General features: G+C 30.1%; 1 protein-coding gene across 6 annotated transcripts; it reads left to right on the top strand.

The window, feature by feature from the left end:
* The first annotated feature begins 561 nt into the window (after positions 1-561).
* Positions 562-12279, top strand: LOC106056177 (cell cycle checkpoint protein RAD1-like). 6 transcript variants are annotated; one of them, XM_056006036.1, is made up of 9 exons: positions 562-735; positions 2992-3101; positions 3807-3962; positions 4161-4258; positions 7661-7772; positions 8360-8482; positions 10189-10253; positions 11158-11302; positions 12141-12279. In XM_056006036.1, the coding sequence occupies exons 2-9, from the start codon at positions 2994-2996 to the stop codon at positions 12180-12182; spliced, it is 849 nt and encodes a 282-aa protein (XP_055862011.1). In that variant the 5' UTR covers positions 562-735; positions 2992-2993; the 3' UTR covers positions 12183-12279. The 6 variants fall into 6 exon arrangements, with proteins under 6 accessions (XP_055862011.1, XP_055862014.1, XP_013068242.1 ...); XM_056006039.1 differs by lacking the exon at positions 562-735 and adding an exon at positions 896-1031; XM_013212788.2 differs by lacking the exon at positions 562-735 and adding an exon at positions 1142-1236.
* The last annotated feature ends 1 nt before the right edge of the window (position 12280 follows it).

Here is a 12280-nt window from a genome sequence, read left to right as displayed (position 1 = left end):
CTTTCAGAAAAGAAAAAAGTAGCCGTTGCATCAGAACTTTGAATGGTCTAAAATATTTTATGTCAGATTTTCACTATCTTTTCTAGTTTACGAGATCTAAACGGGACGGACAGACAGGCCACACAAAACTAATAGCGTCTTTTTCCCTTTTGGGGGGAGCTAAAAATAGGGATTCCAGAGAGCGAAAGATGGAGTAAGAGAGAGGGGCGTGAAATCTCATTGTAACAGTTACACTAATTCACGGGATTAAAAGGTATGCTAAATTGATTGTTAAAATGAGGTCCCTTAACCTTAATCAAAATTCAAAACAAAATAAATAAAAGCAGGGGTGTTCCGGCCATAATAATCAATAAAAAGCCTGGAAACGAATCAACGGGCGTAGCCGTTGCGAACTGCTAATAGATCTATAACTATTATATATATTTTCTATTTCTTGTGTAACGCAACGCAGACAGAGAGAGAAAAAAAAAAATTAATTTAAAAATGCGAAAAATAATAGAGTCCATCAACGCGAGGCAACTCTTCTGTCTTGAAATTATGCAGTTTAATACAAATTTTCTAAATCTAGTCTAGAATAGATCTATCTAGTCTAGTAGATCTAGACTATATCTAGATAAATAGATCTAGATTCTTTAGATTCTAAGCCTAATGCCAGAATCTAGATTTAGATTTCTATCTAGATTCTCTATATGGTAGATCCAGACATAAAATGATAGATCTACATAGATTCTAGGGGTATTTAAGTATTTAAATTATTTAAATATTAATAATCAGTTTATTAAACTTAAGTTTCTAGACTTGGTTGACTTGGACTAGACAGTCACAGTGTAGTCACTGTGTGACTGTAGACTAGACTACTGTACACTAATAAGTCTAAGTGACTAACTTACTTAGTGACTAAGATACAGAAAATTGAAATAGTCTTAAGAAACAATTTTAAAAATAGTTTTATAACAATTCCCAGGGCTCCAGTAGCCCTACTTAGATCTATAGGCCCTAGCCATATGTCAATTACATAACAAGGGTTTCAGGTGTCTTATATTATAACTGAACAAGTTTTTCTACTAAATTTTATTTAAGTGCTTGTAAACATTGTAGACTTTGTAACTTTGTAGTACACTAATACAGCAATAGTTTTCGGAAATGTGCAAGGCAGCAAGGTTTATGTAGACAACATGGCGTAGAAATCTATTGACTGCATTGCTCGAAATTTCTCAAGCAGGGAAGTCTGGCTTTGTAAGTCGATCAGTTCCAGTTGGTGTCTCTCCTCAGCAGCAACAGTAATTATTTCGAAATTTGCTGCTCTGTGACTCATTTAGTTTTGAATGGTGATTTTCACCAACATCGTCCATTCGTTTTGCAGTTGTCATGCCAGAAAGGCTGACATCTTCAAATGCATTTTTTTTAAATCTGATTTTTATTCCATCACTGGTAGCAAGCACTTTTTTTATATTTCATTTCTCTTCTTTAAATGTGAGCAACTCTATAGCCTCCATAACAGTCGACTCATTTTCTTGACTTCTTGGTAAATATTTTCATCAATTGCTCAACTCTCGACGTAGCTTAGCTATCTTTTCTTAGCCGCTCAAGCTAACAATGCCTCCATATTTTATTTTTGTAATGCTTTGTTTTAGAATGCCTTTTTATGTTATGTTCTTTAAAACAGCCACACTTTCTGTACAAATCAAACATGTTGGCTTGTTAAGTTATATTTAATAAAGCTCTATCCACTTGTCCTAGAAGTTTCAACATCCAATTATCATTTCTTCGACACTCCCATTTCATTAACATACAAATGTTATATGGAATGTTCCTATCATGTCAGAAGTACATGAACCAAATGATGCAGAAAAAATATGCTGTGTTACACAAATTAATGAGATGTCAAGGACACAGCTAGCTCAAGACAGATACGCAAAATCGTCCAAGACTCTTGTAAATTCTTGTTGCCGAAAAAAAACACCTAGTGTTCTTATAGAAAAAAAAATAACATAAATAACTAACAAGACAATAGATTAGTGTGAAATACCTCAAAGAAAAAGTGAGAGTTCTAGCCTAGAGAAAAAACATTTTTCATCCTTTTTTTTTGTATATATATATTTTTGTTTATTTTCTAAATTTTGTGACGATGTTTTGGCGGGCTGGTCAGAACCACATTACAGGCCGGCTCTGGCCCTCAGGCCGTATTGTGGGCATCACTGGTCTAGATAATATTAAATAATAATATAAATATAGTTCTAGATTCTAATAATAATTATAATGTAAGGAATGTAAATGTTATTAATAGGTAAATTTAAATCTAGATCTAATTACTAATAGATTCTAATATCTGATCATTGACTAATCTATAATTATAATTTTAATAATTTTGTTTTATAGTATTTATACTAATTATAGTATTAAAAGTATTGTTTATTAGAATTTAGATTAAATTAAATCTAGAGCTAGGGTATTAGTTTACATGGCTAGATAGGATATGCAGAATGATGTTTTACATATTTAATTACATGATTAATCCAAACTAGTTAATACACTTAATATAAGCTTTGTTTTTTTTTTTAAGTATTTTTTAAAATTATTCTGCTTGTTTTTTTATGACTCCAACCTGCTTAGTAATCATACTTAATGACCATGTTCTTGGCTCAGACAATTTGGAGTCTAGGTAAAGGGTAGGTTTCAGTTCCATGCTGCATTGAGATCTACAGTCAAATCTGGTTATTCAGACCACTGGTTAAGTGGACCAGCAACTTATTATATACTTAAAATGCTATTTCTGTTTAATTGGGATAAATTATCATAAAGTTCAGAACATATAGATATAAAAATTAGGGTAACAATATATACTTTCACCCCCATACTAGCACAAGCAAAATGAACATGGAGAACATGGACTCAAATAATGACATGTCCTCCTTTTGTTGGACGTCTGGTAACCCTAAGTAAAATGTAATAAGACATATTTGTATACAGGTCATATATTTCATGTTTTAGAAATGTTATCAGCACAAAGAGATGATGATGACAGTCAATATCTTCTTGTAGCTAAGCTGGACAATGCTCGCAATGTTTCAAATATACTGAAAGCCATTCACTTTAAAGATGTAAGTCCATCTTTTAATCTTCTTCTTAGTTTAAAAAATGAACTGGGTGTCATATCAAGTAATGAACACAAAAGAGAGGACGTAGTCCTAGCTGTGATCTACATATTTGGCCACATCCAGCGCAGTTGGTTAAGGTTCTTTTTTTGCTCTCGATGTCTGTAGATTTCTTGTTTTGTTTGGAAGCTTCCAGATGTTCACTTTTATGTCAGTTAAAGCAAACTGGCACCTAAGCTGATCTTTAAAGCCTTTTAGGGGAACCTCTGTTATGCTGACCACCTGAACTATAAGCAGAGAGAGTAGGAGTTAATATATAGTTATACTACTATTTTTTGTTATTAATTTCACTACATCACACAAATTTATTGAGTAGGGCTAGATATGGCAGACTCATATTGTATCCTTCATTCCCTTTTTTTCATCTTTTCTTTGATTATACCTCACATCTGTTTCTCAAACTTGCTTTTTATAGAAACTGTCTTCCTTTGTTTTATCTATAATTAACATGGCTATGTAAAATCAGTCTAGAGAATCTTCAAGGACTTGTTAGATCAGGGTCAGAGATTTGATTATATAAATCATTGTAATGACAGGATGCTGTGATATATTTTTGAATAGAATAGTCTCATAGAAAGTCTTCATCAATCTATACCGTGTTGTAATTTAATTTTATCTTCAATTCTGTTGTTTTTGTTTTCTCACTGAAAGATAGCCACAGTCATTGCCAGCCCACTGGGACTAAAAGTGACAGTGGAAGATGCAAAGTGTGTCCAGGCCAATGCTTTCATTCAGGAAAGTATCTTTCACCATTACCACATCAAAGAGGACCAACTGGCTTTCAAAATTAACCTTACTGTTTTACTGGTGATTGTTCATTTAGTTCATTTAGCTGTTTTTTTTTTATAAATCTATTTAAAGTGCTTATTTAAACTTTATTTTAAGATATTAATTTGGAATTCACCAGTATGGTATTATATTAAGATTTTGAGGTTTTTGGAAAAAATCATTCCAATTCTTTATAGTGAGCACAATAGCTCAATGATTTTTTGTTTTTCTTTTCAGGAGTGTCTAACCATTTTTGGGAGTAGCGCTACTACACCAAGTGGGAATACTACTTTAAAAATGTGTTATGCTGGATATGGTTGTCCACTCATACTTATGTAAGTATACAGCATCAATTTTTTTAAACGTGTGATTAAATTTCCAAAAAAATGTACAAATAAATCTAAATGTTGCAAATAATATAGTAAATTACTTTGAATCAACAATATGTAGAAAATAATCTATATTTAATTATGCTGCATTTCCCTCCTACCACCACCATCGCTAACAAAGGTCTGCTATTTCATCCATTTTAGATAATACTGTAAACATTAGATACATCAAAAGCTATCTAGAGGTAGTACTTATTTTATTAGATACATCAGAAGCTATCTAGAGGTAGTACTTATTTTATTAGATACATCAGAAGCTATCTAGAGGTAGTACTTTTTTTATTAGATACATCAAAAGTTATATAGAGATAGTACTTATTTTATTAGATACATCAAAAGCTATCTAGAGGTAGTACTTATTTTATTAGATACATCAAAAGCTATCTAGAGGTAGTACTTATTTTATTAGATACATCAAAAGCTATTTAGAGGTAGTACTTATTTTATTAGATACATCAAAAGCTATCTAGAGGAAGTACTTATTTTATTAGATACATCAAAAGTTATATAGAGGTAGTACTTATTTTATTAGATACATCAAAAGTTATATAGAGGTAGTACTTATTTTATTAGATACATCAAAAGCTATCTAGAGGTAGTACTTATTTTATTAGATACATCAAAAGTTATATAGAGGTAGTACTTATTTCATTAGATACATCAGAAGTTATATAGAGATAGTACTTATTTTATTAGATACATCAAAAGTTATATAGAGGTAGTACTTATTTTATTAGATACATCAAAAGTTATATAGAGGTAGTACTTATTTTATTAGATACATCAAAAGTTATATAGAGGTAGTACTTATTTTATTAGATACATCAAAAGTTATCTAGAGGTAGTACTTATTTTATTAGATACATCAAAAGCTATCTAGAGGTAGTACTTATTTTATTAGATACATCAAAAGTTATCTAGAGGTAGTACTTATTTTATTAGATACATCAGAAGCTATCTAGAGGTAGTACTTTTTTTATTAGATACATCAAAAGTTATATAGAGGAAGTACTTATTTTATTAGATACATCAAAAGTTATATAGAGGTAGTACTTATTTTATTAGATACATCAGAAGTTATATAGAGATAGTACTTATTTTATTAGATACATCAAAAGTTATATAGAGGTAGTACTTATTTTATTAGATACATCAAAAGTTATCTAGAGGTAGTACTTATTTTATTAGATACATCAAAAGTTATATAGAGGTAGTACTTATTTTATTAGATACATCAAAAGTTATATAGAGGTAGTACTTATTTTATTAGATACATCAAAAGCTATCTAGAGGTAGTACTTATTTTATTAGATACATCAAAAGCTATCTAGAGGTAGTACTTATTTCATTAGATACATCAGAAGTTATATAGAGGTAGTACTTATTTTATTAGATACATCAAAAGTTATATAGAGGTAGTACTTATTTTATTAGATACATCAAAAGTTATATAGAGGTAGTACTTATTTTATTAGATACATCAAAAGTTATATAGAGGTAGTACTTATTTTATTAGATACATCAAAAGTTATCTAGAGGTAGTACTTATTTTATTAGATACATCAAAAGCTATCTAGAGGTAGTACTTATTTTATTAGATACATCAAAAGTTATCTAGAGGTAGTACTTATTTTATTAGATACATCAAAAGTTATCTAGAGGTAGTACTTATTTTATTAGATACATCAAAAGCTATCTAGAGGTAGTACTTATTTTATTAGATACATCAAAAGCTATCTAGAGGTAGTACTTATTTTATTAGATACATCAAAAGCTATCTAGAGGAAGTACTTATTTTATTAGATACATCAAAAGTTATCTAGAGGTAGTACTTATTTTATTAGATACATCAAAAGTTATATAGAGGTAGTACTTCTTTTATTAGATACATCAAAAGTTATCTAGAGGTAGTACTTCTTTTATTAGATACATCAAAAGTTATATAGAGGTAGTACTTATTTTATTAGATACATCAGAAGTTATATAGAGATAGTACTTATTTTATTAGATACATCAAAAGTTATATAGAGGTAGTACTTATTTTATTAGATACATCAAAAGTTATATAGAGGTAGTACTTATTTTATTAGATACATCAAAAGTTATCTAGAGGTAGTACTTATTTTATTAGATACATCAAAAGCTATCTAGAGGTAGTACTTATTTTATTAGATACATCAAAAGTTATATAGAGGTAGTACTTATTTTATTAGATACATCAAAAGCTATCTAGAGGTAGTACTTATTTTATTAGATACATCAAAAGCTATCTAGAGGTAGTACTTTTTTATTAGATACATCAAAAGTTATATAGAGGTAGTACTTATTTTATTAGATACATCAGAAGTTATATAGAGATAGTACTTATTTTATTAGATACATCAAAAGTTATATAGAGGTAGTACTTATTTTATTAGATACATCAAAAGCTATCTAGAGGTAGTACTTATTTTATTAGATACATCAAAAGCTATCTAGAGGAAGTACTTATTTTATTAGATACATCAAAAGTTATATAGAGGTAGTACTTATTTTATTAGATACATCAAAAGTTATATAGAGATAGTACTTATTTTATTAGATACATCAAAAGCTATCTAGAGGTAGTACTTATTTTATTAGATACATCAAAAGTTATATAGAGATAGTACTTATTTTATTAGATACATCAAAAGTTATCTAGAGGTAGTACTTATTTTATTAGATACATCAAAAGCTATCTAGAGGTAGTACTTATTTTATTAGATACATCAGAAGCTATATAGAGGTAGTACTTATTTACCAATAGTGTCATAAACTGTTTGTACCATTTTAAGCTCATTTGTTTTTCTTTTACTATTTTATGCTATTAAATGTTATCAGGTCAAATTTATTTTATTCATTTGAGTCCTTGCCAATAGCATGCTTGACAAGTATTAACCCTATAAATCAACGAACTGAGAGCTGGCCAGCTTGTTGTACACATAGGCACAGACATTTTCTAACAAACTGTGAATGTGGGTTGATTCATTGACATTAGTTGTACTTCATTCCAAAACTAAAGTTATTAAGTCTTTCATTGAAAAGATTCCCTTTTTATCACAAACTACCAGGTTCCTAATGGAGTTCATTGGAACTCACTCCCCATTGATCTCAGACAGACAACATGCTACACTACATTCAAGAAGAACATTAAGACCTATCTGTTTAAAACTGTTAATGTTTGTTATGCTATCACAGTGCCTTGAGTCTACATTTTGTTTGTTAACAGCACTCTAAAAATTAAATCATTATTATTTTTTTTATTTTTTTTTGTAATTGTAAAAACAAAAAAAAAGTTGTTAATTTTTTTTTTTATAATTTATTCAGGCTAGAAGAAGATGGAGTACTGACAGATTGTAGCTTGAAAACTCTAGAACCAGATGAAGTATTAGACTTTGATTTCTCCAGTGCTAATGTTGTGAATAAAATCATAATGAAGGTATTGTTTTGTTATTGTCATCAAAATAGAATTTGGTTATTCTAGGGGCCACCAACCTTTTTTTTTTAAGCCTTCATATTTTTTTATGCAAAATTTGAAAAGGCTCTGATCCAAATGTATATCTAAGTTATAGCCAATTAGATAGTCTGAAGGTTTCAGTCTAGAGCAGGAATCTAGATCTAAAACTTCATAATGCCCAACCCATTTTTTTGCTTTATCTTAACATTATTGAAAGTTCACTATTTAATATTATTATTCTTTTTTTTTTTATTGATTAAACTTAGATACATTTACATTCATCCAGTCTTTTTTTTTTTCAGTGGGCTGAATGTAGATCTTTTACATTAACTGCAATTTCTATACCCTCATACAGTTAAAAAATATGTATATGTATGTTCATCATGCAATGTGCCTTTTTTTTGTCTAAAGAAAATAAATTACATCATTATTTTATTTATTTATTTTATTTATTATATATTTATTTATTTATTCTTAAAACATAATATTGACAACTAACAAAAAAATATATTTATATATGTTTAACTGTAGCTAGAAATAAAACCTAGCTTGTTTGTTTTTCTCTAAAGAGTGAATGTTTGAAAGAAGTTTTCAGCGAGCTAGACACCACTAGTGAAGTACTGCAGATACTGATATCCCCTGACCAGCCCTATCTACAGTTCTCTACATTTGGTAATGCTGGCAGCACCCATGTAAGTCTTAAGGCTCTTTTTTTTTTTTGGTCACATTATACAATTTTTATTGCACATTGATGTCAGCTAAGTATGAGATGTTATAGTTAAAATGGTGAGTCATAGAAGTAAGTAAAACAGCAAGTTTAAAGTGGGATGTTTGGCTCAGAGTAAGACCATTTGTAAAAAAAAAAATCACTATTAGAGACACTTCAGGACAGAAGAATAAAAAGTGTCGTAACAGTAATACAGAAAACACTGAACCATAATAAGTCTGTAATCTATAAGAGAAGGGTGTGGTGTCTAAGTGGTAAAGTGCTTGGCCTTCGAACTGAGGGGCCTCTTGTTACAATCACGATGAAGAGTGGGATTTTGAATTTTGGGATTTTTTCGGACTTAAATTGTTACTTGAAGTTTGATAAAAGTACACTATTGTTAAAAATAGATTGATCATTGAAAATACTCTAAACTATACAACTTAAAAACACTGTTAATCAATAGCACTCAAGAAAAATAACTCATCAGAAGGCATTGGCAAGAATAAGGGAAACTATATACAGAAAAATGAACTTGCCTAATAAATGGAACAGAATCTAATTCCTTGTCTTCAGAGAGAAAACAATGATTATATTATCTCAGACAGACACTATTATCATTAACCATGTATGACATACACCTTATGAGACAGTGAAAAAACCTTGAGAATGGCAACATTCTATATTATCATGGTATAGATCACTAGTAAAAAGCTGACTTGAAAAAGATTATTACAAAATTATGTACACTTTTGATGCTGTGCCATGCTTGTACAATATTAGAAATATCGGGTCAAGAAGGCCATTAGGGAGATCTTTTTCTATGGCCAACTGTTAATGAGAGTGTCATGACCAGCACAATGACCAAACACCCTTCCTCAACAAATGTAAGGTTTGGTGGATTCAGGGGCATTTTGAAAATATTGAAATTCAAAATCCCAGTCATCTCAGAGATTTAAACCCAAGACCTCTCAGTCACATGCTTTACCATTGAGCCACCACACTCCCCCTTTAGAAATAATTTATTACATCTTGAGCTTTGATATGGTTTGATTATATCTGAATAAATTATGTGTACCTCAGAGAAGCAACCATACTATTATCCAGTAAATATGATGTTGGTCAGGAATTTTAAGCATTTTAAGATTCCCGCTTGAATATCATACTGCACCTACCAGACGACAGTTCTCAGATTCATTTTACACTACTATGAGAATAGGTTACTCTATATTGTAGCTTTTCTGTCAAGGAGATGTGCTCCATTATGATTATAATTTGGCAAGAATACCTCACAAATAATAGTTTTCTGGTGTAGGTCAATCTGGGCAATACTTATTAATGGTAGATGACTGCATGCCAAAGGCCCTTTTTATTTGGTGCTTTAAAAAAAGGAATTACCAAGACCAGTTTAGATGTGGGATTATTTTTACTGTCAAAGCTGGGAGCTTGTGACATTACTGTTTCTGAATAGGAAAGCTAGAAAATTTATACAAAGACTGCAGCACTGCTTCATTAACAAAATATGTTGGTCAAAATTGGGTATTTGTTGCCATGTGCAATTCTGCAAAGTATCTAAATTATAGTTTATGCACAGTAAATGTATAATATTCTTAATGAGTTTGTTTACTATTCTATCCTATTATCTTCTATTCTATTAATAACTGTTTGATAGACTCTGTTACTTTGTTTCAGTCCTCCTTTCCAAAAGATTCAGAAATGGTGGAATCTTTCCTCAGCAATCAAACTCAAACTAATCGGTAATCACATTTTGCTAAGTATTGTTATAATTTTTATAATTTTTTTTTTGATATTTCAACATTTGTCTAGTTATTAAATATGTTTAAGCGTTACACTCTTTTTTTTTATGAATTATTAACGGAAACATTAAGTTTCAAAGGTTAAAATTAAATTTTTTAAAAATTAAACCAATTTTCACCCAAGACTTATTTGCCTAAGAATAATACTTTGAATAACATAGACAAAAGATCCAAATCTTAGGCAAACTTTTTCATGTTTATGTCGTATAAAATAATTTTTGCTAAACACAGTTTCTAAAGTTTACTATACATACCTTTTTTCTACATAGTCGTTTAGGTTACAGTTATATCAATCCATTTTTTTTTGGTTTGGGAAGGGGAGTTTTATGTTTAGATACTTGAATTACTAAAATTGGTTAGAAAACTATTCTAATCATTTTTTAAGCTTCATTAAAGCAGCCTTACAATAGTCAAAATATTATGGAAGCATGTGGCTCTTGATATTTTAATTATTTTTATTATTTTTATATATAATTTTTTGACAGTTTAATAAACTAAGCGGTAATTTAGAACTTTTTCAAACATTCCCAAAAAAGACATTTCTTAGAATATAGTTTAAATAGGGGGGGGGGGGGGGGGGTTTCCAGGATAAAACAATGATCTATCTTTTTGTTAAAGTCTAGCTAAAGAGGTAGTTTTTTAAAGTCTAGCTAAAGAGGTAGTTTTGAAAAAAGTATTTTTGTTTTTTCTTGTTTTTCATTTATTCAAATTTTCAGATAATCAATTAACATTGCAGCCCACATTTATGTTCTCCTTTATATGTTCTTGTCAAAAATGATGATTCTCATGTTTTAAAAACCTAGTCACATGCTGTGGAACTATATCTGTATCTTCTTGTTTTCAGTTATAAAATCAGTCTTCTGAAACCATCTGTGAAGGCACTGAATTTGTCAACTAGAATCTCAATAAGGACTGACAGTAGAGGATTTCTTTCATTACAATACATGATTAAAACGGAAGATGGACAAATTTGTTTTGTTGAATATTATGTAAGTTTTGAACAAAGGCTACATATGTTTGTATATGGAACTGATTTGAGAAGTGCTTATGAAAACCATATATAATGCAAACATAAATCAATATCCTCAAAACAATAGCACTAACAAGGAAGTAATTATCATGGTCTATTTTGGTTTGCAATGTTTCACATTCACTCCAACAGACAAAAAAAAAGTCCACACTATTGTGAGGCAAGAACCTTTTCTTCTCTTCCTAGTGCATTTCATGTATTAAAAAGTGCACAATCAGAATATGTTGAATCCAATTTATGGGACTGTTTTATTTTAACATTTTAAGGCAGTTTTTTTGTTTGTTTGTTTCTTTAACATATTAAGGCCGTTGAAGGCGCGGTGGCTGAGCGGTAAAGCTCTTGGCTTCTGATCTAGAGGTCCCGGTTTCAAGTCCTGGTGAAGACTGGGATTTTTAATTTCAGGATTTATGAGTCCACACAACTCTAATGGGTACTGGACACTAGTTGGGGAAAAGTAAAGCCAGTTGGTCGTTGTGCTAGCCACATGACACCCTTGTTAACTGTCGGCCAAAGAAACATATGATCTTTACATCATCTGCAAAGTCTGAAAGGCGAACTCTACTTTTTATTAAGGCAGTTAAATGGGAGAGCGCATTATAAAGTCTTGGATAAAAATAAATTTGATGTTAAGGGCATTTCTGTCTTTATGATCAGTTAACTGACTGCTCTTAGGAAAGTAAATTCCTTGGTAGTTTGGCAGGCCACATATTTGAAAAAGTCTGATAGAATGAAGTAGACTAATAGATCATTTTGAAAACAGCTTGTTTCAACTTTATTTATTTGTTTCCCATCTGCAGTGTGCACCAGATGAAGAAATTACTGATGACCCAGAAACTTAACTTCTTTGTTGTTGTAAATGTTGTATTGATATTGTTAATGTTATTTTCTTGTAAATATGAAGATACACTATGTAAAAAAAATACAAAAGAAAAAGATG

This window comes from Biomphalaria glabrata, chromosome 12 (assembly GCF_947242115.1).
Source record: "Biomphalaria glabrata chromosome 12, xgBioGlab47.1, whole genome shotgun sequence".
Taxonomy (NCBI): Eukaryota; Metazoa; Mollusca; class Gastropoda; family Planorbidae; genus Biomphalaria; species Biomphalaria glabrata.
Note: the sequence above shows the minus strand (reverse complement) of the source record. Positions and strands in the feature narration are given on the sequence as shown.